Consider the following 24,117-nt stretch of genomic DNA (forward strand, 5'->3'; position numbering starts at 1 on the left):
TCTGCTAAAGTTTTAGTAAATGACCTTGCATTAGCTATTTTCAAAGTCGTATATGAAAAAATAAATGGGTGATATAGGGCAATTTGTTTTACCTTGTATCGTACATTTGTAGGGTGAAACATCTGACACAAATTCCAAAACCTCACCTAAGTACATCCTTAAGGTCCTCAGATTGACACCTTGTCGACACTACTTTTTTCATATTTCACAAGTTTTTGTTTTTATTACATTTTTATTACGTCCTACACTTAATCCATTGGGTGTGTTCTTATAGATTATTTCATGGACTTTCTATATTGGTCCTGTAATCAGCCCAAGACTCCCATAATAAGCTAGAGGGCTGATACAATGTACAAAGACCAATAGGGAAAATACCATGTAATACTGTTTAGTATTCGTTTTGTTTTTATTTCTGTTATTTTATGAACTTATAATTGCATACAACTTATCTGATCTTATTGATATTATTGCGTATATATAATGCTTTAAACAATTACTGGTTTATAGTTCTTCAACAATGAGCAACATCCATACACGAAAATAAGCTTCAAAGGGGCCCGTCTTACAATATATAATAAATTTCAAACAAGAAAACCAATGAATTTGTGCATAACACAATTAACAATTATAAACTCATTGACGTTCAAATTGTTTGTTCGACAAGTAATACTTTTGTGAGAGTATGAAAATTTGCTCTTGTTCTACTTCATATTGTCCGATTTCGGAAAAAAAACACTAACGGAAATAATGTGATACAAATATACGTGTATGATACAAGTACTTGATGTCAATGAGAGAATAAACAATATTTCCTTGTGAAGTTTCAAATATTATAATAGGAAAGTTATTTAAGTAATAGTTTATCAACGATGGATAAAACAGCAACTTTATCATTTGTTTTTATTTTCTACATCACGATCGGTAAGCATAATATTCTTTGAATGATATCACTTTGACTAGTTAAAGTGTACTTTTACTCATAATCGATGTTTCTATGTGATAATCTAAACATTGCTAAAGAAGAGAATCAAAAACTATTATTTAAAATAATGGATAAATTACAATTCTTGATGATTGATAATTTAGAGAAAAGACCATGCCTTTTTAACACTACAAGTCGTCAAATTACTGCCGATAAATTAATAAGTAGCATAACTATAACGCCTCAAACAGGTAACGTTGATCACAACATCATAATTATCTACCATGACCAAAGACTATAACGGAATACTGGCCTGAGACAGATGAAAGAACAGAGGAACACACATATTAAATAATGCCCCTTTCCTTTTGTAGACGGGGCATATACAAATGTTAAGTGCTTAGTGAATAAAAGATAGATATGCCATAACATGTTTTTTAGTGCAATAGTACCTAATTTGTTCCAGATTTTGTAAAAGTACAACATAAAGATTCACAGAAATTTTGGAAAACCAAATGGATGACTCATTTAGGTAAATATGATAAAATCTTTCCTGTAACATGACCTGTGGACTTAAAAAAAACATACATTTTATTGTTAAACATGACAAATTATATAATGTTATATCGGTTATATTTCATATAATAATTCGTTCGACGTGTTCTTGATTAGTAGGAAGTTTTAGTCTTGTTGCATTAAAATTTACACTCACTGTGTAGTTATTATGCCTTTCAATGAACAATATTCATATTTTTAGTGATAAAAGGAAATTCAACAAAAGAATTTTTTGATATTCAATATTGTAGAGAAATATTTTTCTTAATGAACCAGATAGAATGAAAAAAGATTTCATCCGTATAAAATAACCTTATCTAAAGAAAAAAATGTAGTGTTACCTAATGGTTTGATTTATATAAATTTGCATTGCTACGAACTTCGTTTGAGAAGATTTTGTGTCTCCTATTTTGTGGAAATGTTTGGAATGAACAGTTGTATTCGTAATTTTAATAAATTACAAAAAACACCAGAAAAAAATCTTTAAATAACTTACAAAAAGTATCCCAATTGTTTAAATTTTCAAAAGAATCAAAATGTTTTTCATGTTTGCCTTTAAAAACCAATCATTTTTTACAAAATTGAGAAGCAAAAAATGTATTCAAAACCATGCACTCGTAAAAGATGATTGGTCTTTTAAAATTCAATATTTTTTTTACTTTAAAGAATCATACACTGAAATTTAGGTAAACCATTGTGTTAGACGCCAGATAAGTAGAACAAGTTAATGCCTGTACCAAGTCAGGAATATGACACTTCGTTTCAACTCTATTGGTGTTTTCAGCTTTGATTTTTGACATTTTATTCCGCTTTGAATTTTTTTTGAAGTTCGTTTTTTTTGTAATTTCGCTTTTTACCATTGCCATGATAAAATACTTATATATTCAAATATATTCTTTTTCTAGGTTGTTTCGGTGTTAATGGATTGAGAGATTCTACATCCGTCAAAAGGACAAACATAACCAACAATCAACCTAAAATATGTTCAAGACAGTGTAGAAATTGGAATTTCTTCGCACTACTGGCAAGTGTTTTAAATAGAAATAATTACCTTCCGAATATTATCGAACAAAACCTGCTTGCACCTTAGTGATGCGATATCATTGCGAACGAGACAAATTTCTAGCAGAAACCGAAGGACCCAAATTCAATTCTCAATTTGTATATTTAAGTCAATATGTTAATAATGATTTAATACAATATCTATGAATTAGTTCATGGTTCAAAATTACTTTCAAATAAGTTTTTAACTGGTTACATGTTACAGAATTGTTTATTCGAATAAGATAATAAAATACGATAATGCAGTTGCTCGTAATTTACATCAGTATAATAATACAGAAAGTTGAAAATTCGAAATGATGAAAACAAAGCACGTTCTTTGCGAAGTATTTGTATTTGTATTTGATCCTTCGATGAGAAAAATTAATCTCTGTATCGGTATGCGCTTTCAACTTCGTACTTTATTTGGCCTTTTTAACTTTTTTGGATTCGAGCGTCACTGATGAGTCTTTTGTAGACGAAACGTGCGTCTGGCGTATATACAAAATTCAGTCCTGGTATATATCTATGATGAGCTTTTTTTCAATGACATGCAAAGGTATAATTCATTCCAACTAATAGAATTACATTATTCCTTGGAATTTGGAAGAAAATTTCTTCGACATTTTGCATTCAAATAGTAAACAGAGTACGTGTATTTGTTGTTTAGGATTCCGGATGTTTCTGTTTTAATGATGGAAAATTTAAGGACTTGGAGGAAAGCAAGTCGAACAAATGTCAAAGAAGATGTCCCGACTATACAGACAAAATGTACTGTGGTTCCACTGATATGCATTATGTCAATATATACAGGCGTGAAAAGGGTAAGTGAATAAGAAGTAAGCATCCAGTAAAATAGTTGCAAGTTCTGGTGTTTCTCTGATGTTGCTGTATACAGTTTAACGTTGATTTTTGCATCATTTATTTGAATAATCAGTGATTTGTATATGTACTACAGACAGAAGAAAAATATTTTATACATCCCCACAACAATACAAATACAGATTACAAGTCTAAGAGTAGTCACATTTACTTAAAGCTAGTTCAAAGACGATTAAAGCAAATAAATAAATCATGTATGCACACTATTTGTTAAATCCTACTACAGCTAACTGTTAAAGCGTTAACACAAGGTTGAACCAGCACGTTTATTCATTATTTAGCTTCAATCAGAATATAAATAAGAAGATGTGGTACAAATGTCAATGAGATAACTCTTCACAAGAGACCAAATGAAAAATATATATCAACAACTGTAGATCACCGTACGGCCTTCAACAAAGAGCAAAGTACAAACTGCATAGTCATATATAAAAGGCCCCGAAATGGTTCACATGTATATAGTATTTTTAAGTCACATGTGAGGATTTCGTCGATTAATTTTCTACGTTTGAAATACAGATTTACCTCCCAATGTGAAAGATCAGAACTTTGACTGTCTATCTGTCAGTCGACACATAATGCATAAGGACATCAAACAAATGCCATGTAACAAGGCTGTCCCTTTCATATGCAGCGGACGAGGTATGTATAAATATATCTTTCCCACAATTCAAACACTTGGCAACACAAGTTACATGTTCATCTGTTGATCTAAAGTGCTATTGCTTTGTGAATCTTTTTAATTACATATTTTGATATATAAAGTAATATTAAAATCAAATACATGTATCAAGCATAAGGAAAAGGTTTGTCGTATACGCGAGAGAAAAAAACATGAAATCCATCATCATTTCAGAGTATACTTTATAAGAATAAGGAGATGTGATATGATCGCAACAACTATCAACCAAAATTCAAGTGAAAACATTCTTAGTCGGGTCAATCAACATCTTCAAAAGAAAACAAATATGCTTGTCTATTTATTCTATCATTTTTGAAAATTCTCATAATAATTTATTGATCCGATTAACAAGTCAATCCCTGTCGTGCGCTAGACGAAATGTGTTTGCTTCTTGAGTTCATAAGATATCGTTTTTAGAAATACAATTGAATCTAAAAATTCCTCAATTTGGTCAAAAAATTATTTTTATAGTAATTATATATTTTTGAGTTTGGTATGACGTCCATTATTACTGAACTAGTTTATGTTTGTTACGGTCCATATTTACTGACTTGGTACAGTTCGAAACTTTTATTTGGCCTTTGTTAACTTTTATTTATCCGAGCGTCACTGATGAGTCTTATATAGACGAAACGCGCGTCTAGCCATGGCGCAAATACAAAATTTAAACCTTGTATCTATGATGAGTTTATCAAGTTAAATCACAACTCTCAATATTGAACAATGTTTAAGTTCCAGCAAATTAGTGTCTATTCTTGATTATCTTATATTGAATGTGTTTGTCTTTAAAACAATGGAGGCGTATTTCACAACAAATGATTCCTCCTTAGTTTGAAAATGATTTCCAAGCAACCACCTAAAATATGCATGTTTTTTTAGATAAACCTGCTGTACAGAAATTGCCATTCAAAAGTGCAAAGCATTTTTGTGAAAATTTACACAGTAGATTGATAAACTCAAACGAAAGTCTACCTCAAATGGCAACGAACAACACGTATTACTGGGCTGGAACATTTAGGCAACTTGTTTTCCATCACGGTATTTACATCTCTTTAATCATAAAAATATTATAAATAATTGTAAACAAGTTAACTAGTTAAACAAAAATACAATATAAAACAATGTACAGTGTAACCTGTGTTATTGTTTGGCATTATATAAAAATAAGAAAAAGTTGTATAATTGCCAACGAGACAGCTCTCCACAAAAATGATTTAGATATTAACAACTACAGGGCATTGTTTGTTGCATTAGAAATAAGAGTCTACATGCATTGTCTTTATTTTTAATCAATTAAAACGTAAAACCTTAAGTTTTCCTAAAATAAGGGAATGATGTTTCAATGTCGTATAGTGTGTTGTTGTTATTCCTGTGTTCATTGTTAAAATCGATGAATGATAAAAGGGTAAGATGTATGTAAAAGATAGGGATCCCCCGGAGATGTTGCATGATCGCAAATGAGACAACTATCGACCAAAATGTAAATAAACATGTTAGTAATTATAGTAAACCGTAAGGCTTTCAGCAATGACAAAAGCCCATATCATATATTTGCCAATGAAAGGCACCTATAAGACTAATATGAAACAATTTCATTCATACATTAAGGGTATGATTTAAAAAAGAAATTTACCAAATAAACAACAAGCACATAACAACTAAAATATATTATTCTGTTTCATTTTGTAGGGACATAGAGTAAAGTAGAATTTGACATTTTTTTAATCCTAATTTCAAAGATGGCTTGAATTGTCTTGGATGGTGTAATGCGAATATAGATCGTATCTGTCATTCGTTTATTAGGGAAGATATATCTGTCCAATATTGTGCGAAAACTGATAATAGTAAAAACTTAAATCAATATGTGGAAAAATGGTACCGAACTAATATAAGATGGATATTGTAATAAGTTGTAAAAGTTATTACTAATATTTAATAGTTAATATAATTTCACATTGTGTATATCTATAATTTAGAAGAGAGCACTGTTCATCAATCAACTACTACTGGACCTATTCCTGTGAAATCAACACAAGGCATTTACAAACAACAGTCCACAGCAATACGTGAGACAACTTTAGAACTGGACAAAATGACAACTGAAAGATCTACGCTAACAGCGACATCCGCAAATCTTCCCACAAAAATATCAACGCTTTTTGCGAAAGAAGAAATCGTCACACAATCTGATTCTTTGTCGAAATCAATGAAGAGTGAAAAACACAATGATGACCTAAGTTGTGGTATATTTTGCGTTGGTCAGTATGCTTCTGAACATCAACACATACAAATCAAAACTAATGAAGCTAACAGAAAAAAAAATTTGAAAGTATCCGTATAACGGACAAAAACTGAAACAAATGAACAAAAAATACAAGAAAAGGACAAAAAGCCTTACATGGACTTTGCTCATTGTTGAAGGCCGTATGGTGACCTATAGTTGTTAATTTCTGTGTCATTTTGGTCTATTGTGGACAGTTGTCTCATTGGCAATCACACCACATCTTCTTTTTATATATATATATAAATTAAAAAACAAACAATCACATCTTCACACCCAATAATCAAAATAAAACAAAATTAAAGGAAATGTAAAATGATCGCAATATTCTTGATGATGAATTAATCAAAAAATAAAAAAATATTCGAAGGGGTTATTCAAAACGTATAAGTCTAAGACAAGCTGACAACGTGATTGAACGAAACAAATATCGAAAAAGCAAGTCCATATGATGTCAAACACAAACTCAACAAAAATCAAAACCAGTGGTGACTTCAATTGCTCCTGCTCGATAAGCATATACTCTTTTATATATGACAGTAACAGGTGGTAACATATCTGTAAAGAAAAACTATTTAAAAAAATAAGAAAATACCCATTACTATCGTTGTTAAAGGCAGTATAGTTGCAAATAGTTGCGTACATTCACTTCATATGAACTCTAGTGTCTATTCCCATCGGCAGTTGTACCCATCTATTTATTTTTGCTAAAGAAAAAGATATAACTGCCATAATCTGTTCATTGGAAGATCTGGCATTATCAGTTCTTTATATAATTAGTAAATTTGTCTAAAATGTTCTAATGTAAACCAGCTTTTGTCAGAAATTGTTGAAATGTGTCATGAGAACTTCCTGAACAGTTTTAGAACGGTTCTTCTGACACCATTTGATACTAGTTATCAAAGGTACCAGGCCGATGATTTAATACGATATACTCGCGTTTTGTCTACATAAGATTCATCAGCGACGCTCAGATTAAAAATGTTAGATCTGATCCATGAATATATGTAAAACTGTAATAAATGTACATTAATTAAGGTTTGAAATATTATTATTTTGAAATTAAATGTACGTTCAATTGTTTTACAGTACTAGGTATTTTTTCGTCCTGCGTATCCATTTTGGTGCTTTTGGTGTGTTTGTTCAAGATAAGAGAAAAATGGCAAGTAAACTATTTCTTTAAAACTATTTACCATCCTGTTCAATTTAGTTATAGGTATTAATTTCACAAGTATTAATTTTTTTAAACAAAACTTTTTAAAATCATTAATTATTCTTTAATTAAATTGAAATATAACATCAGATTGGTACAAGAAAAAAATCTTGTGTCTTACATTGTACTTCGTTTTCGACGTAAAACGTATTGCTAATTATTTTTCTAATAAATTCTTATCAATACCAAGTGAATTGCAATAGTTTTCTAGTACTTATGCAGTATATAACTTTACAAAAAGGAGTAATACATACGTTTATTATCTCTTATTTCGAAATGAAAATATAATAAAACTGTTCAAATGGCAACAAAAACAACTTTTCGATGTTTTCAACAATTTACATTCATTTTTTACATCGTATCATGCAATCACTACATGTACGAATGTATAAATAGCGCACATGATATTAACAATATCAATAATATGGCAAGAGGAAATAATAACACTAACATGCAACTTGACACTTAAAGTGTAAAGGAATCACAAACATTGTTAAAAACCTTATTTATGAAAATGCAAAACACATTGTTGTGAGTAAAACAATCCATGTAAATAATTTTAACACACTTTTGCTGAGAATCCAGAAATCATGTACTGTCTAGAATAGAACAGTTGTTTTGCAGTTGTCATTTGGTCTCTGGTATCATACAACATCTCAATTTTATATGTTATGCTTAATAGGAATAGAGCTCTAAACAGGGATGGACAGCTATCAAATAAACAAAATGTAAAGCCAGAACATATGAGCGATGATACAGATAATTGCAAAGAAAATCGACCTGTATATCTAGACCCATCAAATCAAAAAGCTGTATTCCACAAAAACAATCTGTCGATGTTACATATAAATCAACACATTTATGATGAAGCAGGAATATATTCGAAGACAAACCTACCTACTGTTAGGCAAGCTTGTGTATCAGGTTATCAAGAACTGAACTTTTGTACTGACAAAACAATGGACCAGAACGTACAAGAAAGCAACGATGACGACAGTGTAAAATATGAAGACCCGTGGGGTAAATTAACTGAAAACAGTAAAGAAAACTCTAAACTCAAACCAAGTAAGAAAAAGAGATTTTCGTTCGGATTTCGTTCGACAAATTTTCGTCGTCATGACACATCAAACACAGAGGCATACGAAGAGACCGTGATCAATCATAAACAGTATGTCTATGATCAACCAACACTCGAGAAGAAACAAAAAAGAAAAACCGAACCGTGGATTAATTATAAATATCGACCAAGTTTGCCAGTTGGTATAGGGGGGTTTACAATGACAGGCGGCAGGGGGTTAAGTATTGCGGAAACAAACCGGTCACGTGATATTGAAACGTCTTTACGCAAGACTGAAAATCCACCTGACATTATTCTGCACAACAGTATTACAGGTGAAGATATGGACAACAACATTTATGCTACACCTCAAGTACCAACGTCCGAAAATGAAAAGGCAAAAGGAAGAGGAAGTAAGTTGCTAAGAAAACTGACAAGAAAGGGAATTAAATCAAAATTACTAAAAATTCCAAAATCTATCAAAAAGATTCGACGACAGACAGTAGCTACCACTGAGGACGAATACGACATACCAAATGCAGTCGGAAGGCCTGCAGCTAATACTCAGTCATTACTTATTGAATCCAATGAGCGTCATGGTCTTCCTGTTCATTACGAGTTTGCGTCTCTTCTTGTTAATACTAACAGGTGCAGCAACTTGGCATCTGAACATCTCATAGAAAGCAAAGGACTAAAAAGAACACACAGAATGAATACCAAATCGGCATTGATATCACCATATCAATTAGCCAAACCATTGCCGAATACAAGAAAAACTCCAAAAGAAAAGGAAATCGTCTACTTTGAACCTGTTGCCTGATAATCGCTAACGCGAATCTGACGACGTTTCTTGCCAATTTAGAACGAACTGTCTTACAGTTTCAGAATGACTATATTTAATATGCTAAGGTTCAATTTTAAAATATCGATTCTTCTGTCACAAATTGGGATTCTAAAAAAATGAATAGTTTTAATTCAGTTTATCATCGAGAAGTAAACTAGGTATACAAGGCCGTTTCTATTCATAAGAGTCTGGATGGATTTTACAGAATAGAAAACAATGGGCAAAAAGAACAGAATAAAGGGAATAAACAGTAGATAATAAACTTAAAAAGTGACTATAAAGGGAATAGGAAAAAATGGGGTGCTGAAAAATACCTAATAGAGAAGACAGGCAGAATGTATAAAGAATAGAGAAAATTGATCTAAAAAATTAATGAATAAAGAAATTAAATACCCCTACCAGACCAAAGAATATTCGTTGACCAGTTTTAGGTCATATAAAATGTGTACAGGATTTATTTTTATAAATTTATTTTATTTATTTTTTTCAATTCATTTGTGTTTTCTTTACCTTTTTTATCATGTTTATTATTATATGTATAATTGTGTATGTGCATTGGAAAAAATCTTTTCCTTCTTTACTGTTTTATGTATTATATTTCATATGCATTGGAAAATATCAATGTTTCTGCAAACTATTTAAGTTTTCAAACAATTTTCTGTCTGAAAGTGGTGAATAAACTTTTGTAGATAAATATTGTTTCTTAAATCATATACATGTAGTTATTTCTAGTTTCTGCTAAGATATTGTTTTTTTTTTTATTTTCCTGTCGTTTACCCTGTAAAATGTAATTAAAAGATTTGCAATAAATGTACAGCTAAATTGAATTTCAAAAAGCTTATGTAAATCTACAAATTCAATAAAGCAGAAAACGAACAATGCACGACCGCGCAATAATAATATGTTAAGTACACCAAAAGAGTGTAGAACCAAAACAGATGTGCATGATAGCAAAGTCACGAATGAACATAGGATCCTTTTACTGTTATGGCAAATTTCAAATGTAACAACTCGCAATTATTTTGTTTTTAACTTTTACAAGGACTGAACCACTGTTGACCTTACATTCAGTATAAAACTTAGATGAAGTTTTGCAATCTTATCAATACAGTAATGGAAGTTTGATAAAATACCGTGAACTAAGTGTTTTTAAGATGTTTAGACAATTTCACTGTATATTTTTACTGTCTTACTTTAGCTGAAATTTCGTCTTTATTCAGATAACTGATTATTGTCGTTTTTGTCTTTATTTATCATAACACATATTGTACTCAGCTGATGTATTATTGTTTTTGTTTAATTTTTTGTGATGAAAAAAGGTTTTGGTAAGATTGTTTTCACTCCTTTTGTAAATTTTGTGTATTTTTTTTTTTTTACCATTTGATGAGTCAAGTCCTTCCCAAAGGTTCTTTAGTGCGTTTTATATTGTTCTGTTACACCTGGTGAGGAACGGTTGAACGCTCAAAAACATATTCAACAATGAACCATTCGATAAGTGCAATATATAAGTCAATAACCTGTAATTAAAAGGTTAGCGTTGGTTGTTGACTAACGTTTTTTGTACCATTTTAATTTTCTTTAAACACGAATGAAGTCATTAGTTTTTTCATTTCATTTATTTCACATTTGTCAAGCTAGGGTGTTTTCTAGATTACTATACACAATGGTTGTGTGCCTTTTTCTGTTTACATAGTCGTCGTGCTGTCTCTTTTTGGCTATTTCTCGTTTGAAGTCGGCACTTCGGTGTTGACAGACACGAATTTCAATTATATGGTAATCTTTTTTTTTATTTTCCTGTTAACCAAACTTTGAACTTTTGGAAAAACTAAGGATTTTCTTATCCCAGGAGTAGATTACCTTAAGTTAGACGTATTCAACAGAACTTTTTGGAATTTTCGAACCTCAATGCTTTTTAACTTTGTACTTGTTTGGCTTTTTAATTATTTTGACCTGAGCGTCACTGATGAGTCTTATGTAGACGAAACGCACGTCTGGCGTATTAAATTAAAATCCTGGTGCCTTATCTTCAGTCTGATATTTTTTCATACAACAATTTTTTTTATCGTTTTTTGTTTTTTGTTTTGTTATTTTAAGACTTTGGTTTTGATAGCGGTTACAAACGTTTTGAACTTGTGGCAATATGGGCCATTTTTTCCATTGATATGATTTTCGTCGATGGAATTTCGTATTAATTATTTTTATAGCTGCATATTAATTATGGATTTTATGTAAAATGTTTTATTTACAAATTGTAATGTTTTGTATTTTATGATTCTGAATAAACTATATTGTTTTCTTGTTTTTATATATAGAGAGAAACAAGCTCTGACTATAACTATTAGTATGATTATGGTATCTGTCTGTCAGTCTAAAATTTCTTTTTATTTATTGTTTTGTTCTATCTTTGTTATTTTAAGACATTGGTACTGTCACAAATAATTTGAACTTGGAACAATATCGTCCAGGATAAAATACCGTATCAATGAATGCTCGCAAATCCTTTCGTTTGATGTTTTTTTGCATTTGATTTTGTCATTTGATTAGGGACTTTCCGATTAAATTTTCATCGGAGTTCAGTATTTGTGTGAGTTTACTTTTGTCTTCATAAACTTCTTAACTGCAAAATGAAATTACTCTTTTGTTGGTCAACAATTGGTAGCTGTTACTCGTATTCATAATTTTATCAGCCACTTTTATTGTGTTTGCACTGTATAATCTTGACCTTCACATAATCCAAGATTATTTTGTATGGTGGAATCTGACATTGTTATTACCGAAAATGTTGCCGTGGAGTTCCAAGCGCTCTCCATTTTCGTGTGTCTCTCGGAGCTTTTCATCATCTTTATGTAAAAAGCGCGGGAAAATGTATCATCAATGACAATGATATTACCGGAGAGTAACGAATGTTATGGAATAAGGGATCCTCATGTAAATACTCTTGAAAAATGTGAAGGCCAGGATTATACAGTGCAAACACAATAAAAGGTACAGACTGTATGACAGTAGAGGATATTTGGACAGGATTTTACTTCCGCTAAATGAAAAACATCATCTCGAATGAACGCGGCTGATATTTTTTTTTTTTTGACAAAAAACATGGGGTCAATTTTACGTGACGGCGACTTATTTTATAGAACTAAATTAAAGTTGCAGAATTTCATTGAAGAAAAATATTTCAAAGAACATTTTAGAGTCGTTTATATAGTCGTTTATATCCGAATATTGTTAACGCAAATGTTATATGTCGTATTGTTTTAAAAAATGACAATAAAAATATCTACAACATAACAATTTGATCATTCGAACGGAAATACGTGATGCTCTATATTTGTGTAAAACGTTCGTTCTATTTTCATGAAATATACTTCTGATTTTAGCTGTTTAACTGTAAAGGTTACTTATCTATGTAGTAACATTTCAACAGCGTTTCCATACATGGTAATACTATACTAATTATATAATTGTGTATGCAATTTCTCTGAGAATGACATTGTTACCATTTGAAGGACAAAGGCTAAATGCAGTTGTTATTTAGATCTTAGCCCCATTTTGTGTGTATCTTCTTTTCTCTTATTTTGACGTCCCCTTTTGAGATCTATTTTAAACTTTTACAACCTAACGGATGCCACAGGTTAAAAATTAACAGTTAACCCTTTCATGAGGAACGAGGTTCATTTACGTTTTTTTAATTTATTTTATTTTACCAATGTTTTTTCATCGCTTTGTCCTTTTAATAATACATCTGTTCATCTAAAAACTTTTTCTCGACATCTTTCGAAGCCATTATTCAGTTAATAAGAAGATGTGATATGAGTGCCAATGAGACAACTCTCTATCAAAGTCACAATTTGTAAAAGTAAACAAGTATAGGTCGAAGTATGGTCTTCAACACGGAGTCTTGGTTCCCACTAAACAGCAACCTATAAAGGGCTCCCAAAAATGACAAGTGTAAACGGTCTAATCTTTATAAAAAAAAAACGAGAAACGAGAAACACTTTTGAACCTTATCAACATACGACAACTACTGAACATCACATTCCTGTTAATCTTATTAAAAAGTCTAAATATCTGGTAAAAAGAATAAATCAGTAAATGTCATTCCATTTTCCTCAAAAAAAAAAGACGGAGTTTTGTCAAATTTGGTGAGTTCTCTTACTTTTTAAATGTTTTCCTACATTGTTCCTGATCAAGGCGAGTTGGTTGAGCAGGAAATATTGTCAAAACTCTCTGTTTATGGTAAAAATGTATTTTGAGTTTTGTAACGTTGGGTTGCTGTCTTATTGACGTATATATCCAACATCCCCTTTTCTACATAACACGAAGTTATGAACTGAATGTGAAGTTTTAATTTAAATTTTTCGGAACGTACTTGTAACTTAAAGGCTTTAATAAGAACAAAAAAAGAAAAATCTTACAATATATAATAATTTAATCATCTAAAAAAGAAGATTTTAACACAAAGTGTAATATTAAAAAAAAAAATTCTGAACAATTTAAAATAAATAAAAGTCAGTATATAAAACCTGGTGCTTGGTTAATTTACAGACGGAGAAATTTCTATAATCAATGTGATCGTTCAAATTATGTCCACCATCTTCCAGAGAAAAGGTTATAGCCCGACGACTTATGTATGCAGTTGCCCCATCTAAAACAAAAAAATCTATCATAAATTTAAAGTCCCCATTTTCTACAAAAGTATTTGTTCCAACAACACGAATATAACACATTCTTCAAAGGTTACAAATGTATCAGTTGCTGAAGACATTTTCCATATCTTGAAATCTCTAATCTTTTATTGTCATATTTGAAAAGTTTTTAATTGATAGTTGGGTTAATTTATTACCTTTAACATATATGATAACAAGTTTAATGCGCAACACACGTGTTTTGTAAATTATCACCATAACGTGCTCTACTAAATTGAGTCATATATTAGTTTCCGTTTAACATTTTAAAGAGAAAATCTAAATTACCTATGATGCAACAACAAGTAATATGTATTGCTATTCTTGCATGGCTCTTAGTGTAACGTCCCGACCTTTGCATCAATTACCCTTATTTTGATTTTATTACTTGACAGGTCAAAATGAATAAACTTGTATTGTATTCTTCTTTATAAAAAAAATGCATATAGATATTGTATGAGATGAAGAAATACCAAATAAAGAATTATAAAAAAAATTACCCTTATTTTCTAATAAAGAATACAACACTTTCAACAAACATTTCTATCTTCCCATATGTAATTTCATTCAAAACAACTGAAATTAGCTGTACAATTTCAATATAACAAGAATTAATGGTGTCACATTGATACTTACATTTTAAGCACACATTTCGTTTCCTTCTTTATGCATTTAGGATGCAGCACGTTGAAATAAGAAATGCCTACGGCAGTTGCATGGTTCTTTTGGCTTCCGTCTATTGCTCTAAGACACTCAAAAAGGACATCTTCACAATCACAATGGCTCCTATGGTAATTAAATGATTCGACAGTTTACTTTTTACGAAATAAATGAATAAACACATCATAAAGACTAGGTTAACAACTGTGTACACCAGACGCGCGTAATCTAAAAAAAATATATTAAAAAGGCAACATAAAGTACAAATTTGAAAAGCAATGAGGACCAACAATTCCAATAGGGTTTGCACAATTGCTAGAGGAATACCATTTTGATCATGTTTTAACAAAAAATAATTCCAACTCACAGTTTCTATGTTACCTAATGTAAAATTACTTTCTATGTTTACGCCAGTATTACGAGTTCTAAATTATGTAGTTTTGTTTTTAGATCCCCCCCCCCCCAATCAAGCTTAATTGGTTAAGTAGGTACCTCGCTGCCAAATAGCGCCTAAAGTATTCATGAATAGGTGTAATTATTGTTTTTGAGGGGTTAAAAACGTTAAGCATAGCTAATGAAGGTTAACAAGATAATTAAGCGCTCGGAAACATCAACCAATAACTTCAAAATTTTTCATCTAACATTTTGACAAATGCATTAAAACCTTATCTTGGTTGCTGTTGCAGCAATAGCATACAAAACAGTAAATAGAACTGTTTTAACACGTATCGTAGAATGCCTTTCCAACTTTTTTGCTCATTAAGGAACTTATCACTGTCAAATTAAATACTCTTCAAAGATATCAGGCATATGATTTTGTACGCCTAACTATTTAGTTGTGTTCTAAAAACGCATCAATGACGCTGGGATAAAAAAAAGGATAAATAGAGTACAAAGTTAAAAAGCATTGAGGACTCAGAATTTTCATTACATTTTGTTAAATGAATCTGTAATGGTTATATAAGAGGATAATTATCATGGTTTTACATTAACACTAGTCTATATTCTCACGTTATTTTTGTTCCCGCGAAAGTTGTTAAAATTGATCGGTCGTGACATTAATCTGTAAAAGTAATTCACTATGATACTTTATTTAATTTTAACACTTACACTGTAGAAGTTCCTATATTCAATATTCCATAATCCTTCTCAAACGCATTGATATTTATAGGACAATTATCATGAGTTCTACAGCAGCTGTCTAGCTGGTCCAAGCTTCCAAGATCGTCATAGTTATTGGCCGTGTTTCCTTTGCCACACCAATTAGTGTCTGAAAGACACCAACAAATGGTATTTTTTTTTTATATACATACAGTACATTAGAACAGCGAATAGAAAATATTTTTTCGTTATTTATTATTATGCTAAAGAACTTACTTTAACTAAATCTAAAATAAACAGCAGCAGTTGTCCTTTTCTAGATTTAGACATTTCAATTTCAAACGGGAACATTCATACTAAAATTTACGACAAAAGAGACGATTTTTCATTTCCTATTGTTAATTTTCCTTTTTAAGACGGCGATGTGCCTTTGGCTCCATCATACGGTGTTTATATGTCCAAACTCGTTCGTGTGTGTTCTGATGTCATAGATTTTAAGCAACGTAATCAATGCATCACTGGGAAATTGTTGTATCAGGGATTTCAATACCATAAATTACTTAAAACTTTTTTACTAAATTCTTAGATACTACGATTTGATTAGTAAATTTGGCTGTACCTGTAGAAAACTTATTAAAAATGGTATTTCACATCCTAAATTTTATGGTAATATTGTACTTAAAGCGAGGAAATTGACTATGTAAACTTATCGAACCTTTCAACAAACTTATAGATAAAGTTTATCGTACCAATATTGTAATTAAATCTCTTAATATAGTTTACATTGTCAATTTGGCACTAATATCGATTTTGTCATTAGCAAATTAAAACAACTAAATTGTATCTTCTTTTGAGGTGGGATGTATAGAGACACAGACACGTTAATTTTTATACTTTTTAATTATTTTTTGTCGCTCCTCACTATCCTACTAGCCGTCGATACATTTATTTTTGGCATTGCACAAGTCATGTCTTCTCTAACTGTATGACGTTAACATACTAAATCCCTGGGATGTGTTTTAGTTGATTTTAGTCTCTGATGCATGATTTTTTTATTTTTTAAATGTTTTTGGCTTATAACTAGCTGTCAGTAACTGTGAGTACTCTCAAATCGTATTTTCTTGTTAATTCGACCTGTTGATACTGTTTGTAATGTTTTTTTGTTATTTTATATTAATATGGAACTTGTCTATATACCAGCTTTGATTATTTGGAATATCTTCTAATTTTCACTTACTTCATTTGTATAAACTTCAAGATTTATCTGTATTATTAAAACCGGTTTTTTTTCAAAACTAATAATTAATTTTCGAAGGGTTAAATATTTCGCAGTGGTGTCTTGCGATGGCTTTGTTTGGGACTTGTTTGTTTGCTTTTTGACCTTGAATGTTTGTCCCTAATATTCTATTAATTGTGCATTTAGATTCAGATATCGCAAATCAAATTTATTCAAGGCTCCGTGTTGAAGGCCGTACATTGACCTTTAATGGTTCACTTTTTTAAATTGTTATTTGGATGAAGAGTTGTTTTATTGGCACTCACACCACATCTTCCTATATCTATCAACATTGATCACTGTTTTAGAAGATTTTCATTTATAACATACTTGGATATATTATGTCCCATGATGCCTTAGAACTAGTGAAGAGGTATACTATTAGAAGAGTTGGAAAAACGTCTACCATTTCTTTCAAAATTCTTTTATCAAAGTAAATTTGCTCTGGAAATCTGTAGAGAAAAATACAAAAATGTATACAAACTTATGTACGTCTATTAAAGTTGGCATGGTAGTATTTCTGTTTTTATCCCTCAATTTAGGAAATTATGTTCAGGTGATAGTATTACTGATTTTTTTTTTGTCCAATTACATTGTTTAGATACATTGACTCAAGTAGGATACATAAAAGAGCAACCTAAATTCCGGAATGCAAAAACTACTGTGCCGCTTTTCTGAAGACCAAGTTTATACACAAAAGAAATACATGAAAGTCAGGATAGAACAAGAAGACTGTTAGTTTTCTTTGCATAGATGTTTTTATTAATAAGAAGAATAACTGTTGCCGTAATTATGTTACAAATATAACCTCTTTGTACATGCATCATTCTATTTTATTATAACAAATATTACACACAACGACGGGTATGTAACATTTGTCTTAACAACAATCCCGTCCTCTTTCCATGGAATGTGACCTACCTAACAAGACATATCACCTGCTAATTCCTCTGGAGCACACGAAAACAATCCGGGGTTACGTGTTTCTAAGACTTTAGATTTCTACGTTGTGTTTCGTAAACTTTTGTTCGTATTTTGCTCTTATACGTATTTATTTTGCAATGGTTTTGTCAGTTTCTTTTGACTTATAATTTTGAATATTGACACAAAATCATTGCATGCACAGAAGAAAAAAAACACAAAAAGCAAAAGAACAGCGTGTTAAATATTGCGGAAATCTGTTTCCAAATAATTTAGATAGAATTTGTTATGAGTAATTGTTATAAAAAAACTCCGCTATCGAGTGATAAAAAAAAATATATATAAAAACCTACCTGCTTAACCGATCTCCTACATGTATATTGAAATATAATACGTGTATGTTCAAATATATAAGTTACAAATAATCATTATTGTATAATTAACCAGTCGTCCGTGATTCGTATAAAAATATTTTCTTAAAACTTTTGTCATGCATTCAAGATATGCGTGACTTAACTAATAGTGTATTTATATTAACTTATGATAATTTGATGTTAAAGTATAATATGTACTTTGAACATTTTAATATGTAATTAAAAAAAAACTTCTTATTTACTTCAATCAAAAAACATTAATCTGTTGAAAAAATATATCTTTTGGATCTTTTAACATATCTAAATTATGCATTTTAGTATAATAGAATGTGTAATGAAACGAAACGAGACAATATCGAGAGTACGAAATAATTCGGGATTGTTTTTCCTTTTTTTCCTTTTTTTTTTAGTAATTTATGGAGAAATATCAATGTGTATCAAATGACATGTTTAATTAAAAGTTTTTATATTTTGAAGTTACATTTTTCACGAGATTTGTTTTGGACAAATGACAAAGATCTGAAGGTGAACGATAAGCAGAACATTAACCTTGAATTGTTTGGTGTGTGTGTTGTTTAATTACTGTTTTTGGTTTACTTCCCTTTTTTGTTTATTTATTTGTCACAGCTTGAATCTCGATTATTCTGTTTTAATGTATTATGGGGTTTTCCATTAATCCTAATTACACCATTTACCTCATCCTGAACATACGTGAAATATTTGCGACTGGACATTCAGCAAAAACATGCATGAACCAACCCTTTACTATATTTTTATATGATGCTCGATACAAATATACATAGTTTCTACGCATTATCTCGTGCCACAACAGCCGTGTATACTAGTCCGATAGTCTAACTTCCCTAAGAGATGAAAATTCCCCGAAATGAAATTCAAATTGTGGAAGAAAGCAACACGTAGGTACATTGACGTGTGTTTTCAGTTACATCCTAACAAAAGACAAGATAGCGTATTTTCATCTATGCTTAAGCGTTAACTGACATGAAAACACATTCTTTGGAGTCTTTTTCTTACGTTTCTATTTTTTGTAATACTATGTGCAACAATCAGCCTGGCAGTCTCGGTGATCTACAGAATTATTAACTTCTATATTGTTACAGTCGTGTTTTCAGGTTTATATTTTTATTTATTTTTTTCATTTTGTTTGCTTTGACCTAACAAGAAATGTCACATCCACTGATTTAAAGTCTCAAACATAAAATTTATGCATCTCAAAACCTTTCATGGTCCTCTCATATAACAGAAATAGGAGATGCGATGTAGGAAAAAGGGAGGGGGCGTTAGTAACATAGCATTCTTCCAATATACCAATTACATATGAATATGGCTGTACTAAAAGTAGGCATTTTTACAGATCATGGTATTATAATTCTGTATGGTTCCTGTGCATCCTGTGCATTAAAAGCATCATGTGTTAGTTTTGATACTCACGAGGCATTTAAATTCTTAAGACCACAACTTAACTTTCAAATGATGGTATTGTCAATGAGGGGTTGAGACTGTATAGTGAACTACTTTGTAGAAGTTGGTTGTCCTATTAATACAGATATGTTAATTTATACCAGCTGACTGAACAATATTAATATATTTGAATGACTTATGGTACGTAAGTACGTTTAAATATGCCTAAGTACGCCATAAAAAAGTTCTGTGACAAATTATAATCATGATTATCCATTTTAACCTTGACTAAATAGTTATTTTTTCCATGTTAAAGATTTATATTTCAATATTTGAACACTATTTTCTCATTTATCATGCACAAACTATGTTAAGCCAACTAGTTAGTAGAAAATAAAGGGATATAATGATTTGAACTTACCATTATTACCAAACATTATGTGCGAATTTAGAGAATACATTTATACGTATTGAAACAAACACCGGATAAATAATGAGCTACATTTTTCAGGGAACTATTTGTTATTTAAAGACAATTCTATAGTTTATGACCCAATCTAAACGACATGGGTCCGAGGTCAACTTGGACCATACTGTTTAATACATTGGTGTACATTGTCTGTGTACTTCAATATACAGAGGTAAGTTACTTAAAAAGAAGTACTATGTTCGTGTGAAATTTATAATGATGCATTTCTCATTGTTCTAACGGATGGGCCATAATGTGAAGTTTAAAAGCGCATTTTCATAAATATTTGAGTGAGACAAGAAAAGTTGTATAAGAATCGGATTAACATACATGAAGAGTAACAATTACTCTTTGTTTAAATGTATCTAATCTCCGCTGGCCAAAACGGACCAAGCGAGCTTTTCTCATCACTTAGCTTCTGTCGTCCGTCTTCGTCGGTGAACGATTACAATTTTTTTCTCCTATGAAACTACCGGGCCAAAATATCATCATTGAGGTATCTACTTTAAAAATGTGTTCGATGACCCTGCCTGTCAACAAAAATGGTCAAGAATGCTAAAAATATAACATTGGGGTAAAATGCAAGTTCTGTCTATTATTTTGAAACCGTTTATAATAGAGAAAAATCTGACGAGAGCAGAAGTGTTCAAAATGTTGAGGTCGGCCAATTTTCCATGATCAGCAAAACTGCTAGACTGCTTTTTAAAGGAGTTACGCCCTTAAAAGAGAGATTTTCTCCTTTCCTTTTCATTATTGCGTTTTATCTTGAAAACTATAGAGAGAAAACGATCAGCAAGTTAAATTCTACAAATGAATTTACATTGTCCAGATCGTCAGTCGATTCTAATTTTTTTTTTTAGAGTTATTGCTCTTTGGTGACAGTTTTTACCAAGTTTTTTGTCATTTGTAGAATATGCATATACACTAAGTAAGATCATCTTCACTAGCCAATGGTTACGATCCACTCCCGCTCCCGCTCTCTTCAGCGGGAGTGGATTGTAACCCTTGGCTAGCGAAGATGAAGTAAGATACACAGGCAGGCTCTTTAAAGCATCTTGTTTTATAAACAAGCAACCCCTAACACTTAACTAAGAACAATGAATGTTATCGTTTTGAGAATGACCATAGATACATGTAATATGGATAATTTGGATAAATTGGTTTTATGTCTTTCTTGTCCGTCAATTATGCAGTATGCTGCTTCATTTGTTAAAAAGTCATGGTCACTGAGGAGGGTGGACTCAACAACTGCATAATAGATACATATATGTATATAATGTTTGGTTCTTTTGTTGTTTTTTTCTGTATGATGTATTGTAAAATTACTATGTTGATTTATGTATGCCTTCAACCCATATGGGTACAAATGTGCATTATATTCAATAAATTGATTTTTTCAATCTGTAAAATGCTAAATTCTGAACTGCGGGATCTGCAAAGAATTGCTTAGCCTCATATATAGATTGAGTTGAAATCAGTCAAACGATATAGACATTGTAATACGTAACTAATTTTGATAATATTTCTCAGCAAAAATACCAGAAAAATAGTGGAAGTACAACACTATAACACTATTTTTCTCTAAACTTACTAAATGAATAAGCTGTTTTAAATCAATAGGAGTATAGAAATAGAACAGTTTAGTTGTGTCAAAAACTGTAGAATGTAGAATTATCGTATAGTTATGGAGAGTTAACTTATTGATACTCATACAACATTTTATTTCTTTATATAATTAGCCAGTTCCATTTTATCAAAATTGGACGAAAAACTCATTCAACCGAGTTTGTTGAATACTCTATGCAAACACGTCTAGACTGAGTCTTTACTGACAATTACAATGTTTAAGCTGTGTATGCGTTTTATTAAAAATTTTCAACAAGGATCTATATAAATCCAACAAATCCATTGTAGACATTGTACTATACAAATCATTGTCCTCACCAAACAATTGGAATTGATGAAGTTAAATACGATGTATGGAGGAATTGTGCTTGATAACCATCAATATTGTAGGGTTATTTGCAGCACAGTATTTATCATATGAGTTTTAAAATGGAAATGCCAAATTCTAAACACGTGTATAATATATATAGTAGAAAAACTTTCATATATATATGTAGAACGATCGATTGGAATTTAGATCGTACATTTTTTTTACTTGTTTATGTAACCAACCGAACTAAAAGGGAAAATAACATTTAAATCAACATCATAAATTGAAATGAAAAAGAAAGCTTAGTACACTTATACAAACCTACGATTTTTAAAACAATAATAAACACTGTTACTGTTGTCTGTTTTTTTGGTCGGGTTGTTGACTCTTTGACACATTCCCCATTTCTATGCTCAATTTTACAAAATGTATATCATTTAAGGCATCTTATGGTAGAAGAAAGAGCAGATGTCCAGCCTTGAATCCAGAGGTCAGATGCATACATCATTTTAATCATTGCCAGCAAGATCAGGAATGTACAAATGGTAGGTTTAATTGATGAATATATACTATGTGATCATACATGTATTTAATATACTATTTGAAAAAAACAAGCATTATGATGATCTCTGCACGGAAATAAGATAGACCGGGACAAGTAGGACAACTCGTTATTTTTTTTCACGGCATATTCAAATATGTATTTATATTTTATTTTTGTCGTCTGGTAGCGGTCTTATTGACGTGTACCCATTTTAATCAAATTCATGTTGCAAAATCACCAGTGTAGACATATGAACAAAAATGACATGCGTGTACATGCTGTATACGATATTAGTATTATTCCCCATTTCCATTCTCAATTTTATCTTAGATTTGCCTTGCCGAATGATATTTTATTTAAGCTCTAAATAATTTGCTACTTTTTCTACGGAAAACTTACGAAAACTAATGTAATAAATGATGTGTGTACCGAAACACTACATATTTATCTGTGGATCTCCTCGGAAACTAACAGTCCACCAGCAGCAGTATCAACACAGTGTTAGGAAAGGAAAACAAAGTCAGGAGCGTGAATTAACCTCAAATCATAGATATAGGTATGAGTGCCAATGAGACAAGTGAACTCTCCATCCAAGTCACAATTATAGAAGCACCCCATTATAGATCAAAGTACAGTTTTCAACACGGAACCTTGCCTCAAACCCAACAGCAAGCTACAAAGGGACCCAAAAATGACGTGTAAAACCAGTACATATTTACCGCATTTAAATCACACGAAGAAAATGACGTGTCTAATAAAAATAATGAACACTTGAGTTTGTAAGTCTTCCAATAGTACGCTTTGTAATCACAAAATATGTTGTTCTAAACAGCAATGTAAACAGAGTATTATTCGATTTGTGTGCGACTAGTACATGCTTAAAGGATCCATTTGACGTTTTTATATTGTCAGAAACAAAAACAAACAAAACATGCTACATTTTAATGCTTTGTCTAATTTGGTATTTTTTTCTTTATATGTTTATTTTATCTTCAAGGTCAGATTTGCTGCACAAAAGAATGCGGAAATGAATGTGTTGACACAATTGTAAGTTTTTGTTTAATCGTAAAAATATGAAATGGTGAAATAAGTTCTGGGTTGGTGAAATTTGTTCCTTACTAAGTGAAATAAGTTCCGAATTTGTGAGATTTGTTCATTACCTTATTATGTTCAATGTCGGAAGAACAAATGTTTTATGTTGATGGACAGACATGTATAAAGAATGGTAAATAGAACTATTTTTGTCAACATG

At 30.9% G+C, this 24,117-nt stretch overlaps 2 protein-coding genes and 1 long non-coding RNA gene across 4 annotated transcripts in view; 2 read left to right on the plus strand and 1 right to left on the minus strand.

Annotated features, from left to right (window-relative positions):
- LOC139489127 (uncharacterized) overlaps window positions 1-12,765 on the plus strand; it is a 30,217-nt gene extending 17,452 nt beyond the window's left edge. Inside the window, exons 5-9 of one of the 2 annotated variants that reach the window (XM_071275259.1) lie at window positions 3,920-4,042; window positions 4,962-5,120; window positions 6,062-6,340; window positions 7,453-7,529; window positions 8,265-12,765. In XM_071275259.1, the coding sequence (XP_071131360.1) occupies window positions 3,920-4,042; window positions 4,962-5,120; window positions 6,062-6,340; window positions 7,453-7,529; window positions 8,265-8,297 (671 nt within the window). In that variant the 3' untranslated portion in view covers window positions 8,298-12,765. The remainder of the gene's footprint in view (window positions 1-3,919; window positions 4,043-4,961; window positions 5,121-6,061; window positions 6,341-7,452; window positions 7,530-8,264) is intronic. The other variant, XM_071275258.1, reaches the window with a different exon arrangement.
- Window positions 12,766-13,934: 1,169 nt separating this feature from the next.
- Window positions 13,935-19,194, minus strand: LOC139490198 (phospholipase A2-like). The gene is made up of 5 exons (XM_071277047.1): window positions 19,190-19,194; window positions 17,530-17,651; window positions 15,933-16,092; window positions 14,799-14,948; window positions 13,935-14,122 (listed from the first exon to the last, which is right to left on the minus strand). The coding sequence occupies exons 1-5, from the start codon at window positions 19,192-19,194 to the stop codon at window positions 14,059-14,061; spliced, it is 501 nt and encodes a 166-aa protein (XP_071133148.1). The 3' UTR covers window positions 13,935-14,058.
- A 743-nt stretch (window positions 19,195-19,937) lies between these two features.
- On the plus strand, window positions 19,938-23,912 carry LOC139490449 (uncharacterized). The gene is made up of 3 exons (XR_011656334.1): window positions 19,938-20,557; window positions 22,764-22,866; window positions 23,863-23,912. It is a non-coding gene; the product is annotated as an uncharacterized lncRNA (long non-coding RNA).
- The last annotated feature ends 205 nt before the right edge of the window (window positions 23,913-24,117 follow it).

The sequence above is a fragment of the Mytilus edulis genome, chromosome 9, assembly GCF_963676685.1.
Source record: "Mytilus edulis chromosome 9, xbMytEdul2.2, whole genome shotgun sequence".
In the NCBI taxonomy this organism is placed as follows: domain Eukaryota; kingdom Metazoa; phylum Mollusca; class Bivalvia; order Mytilida; family Mytilidae; genus Mytilus; species Mytilus edulis.

Bases quoted from the DNA above. Each gene is read 5' to 3' on its own strand.
- LOC139490198 (XM_071277047.1), bottom strand. The intron at 16,093-17,529 runs GTATGTTATAAA...GGTGTCTTTCAG, and splicing joins ATGGGACATAATATATCCAA to ACACTAATTGGTGTGGCAAA. The intron at 14,949-15,932 runs GTAAGTGTTAAA...TAATTACCATAG, and splicing joins AATATAGGAACTTCTACAGT to GAGCCATTGTGATTGTGAAG.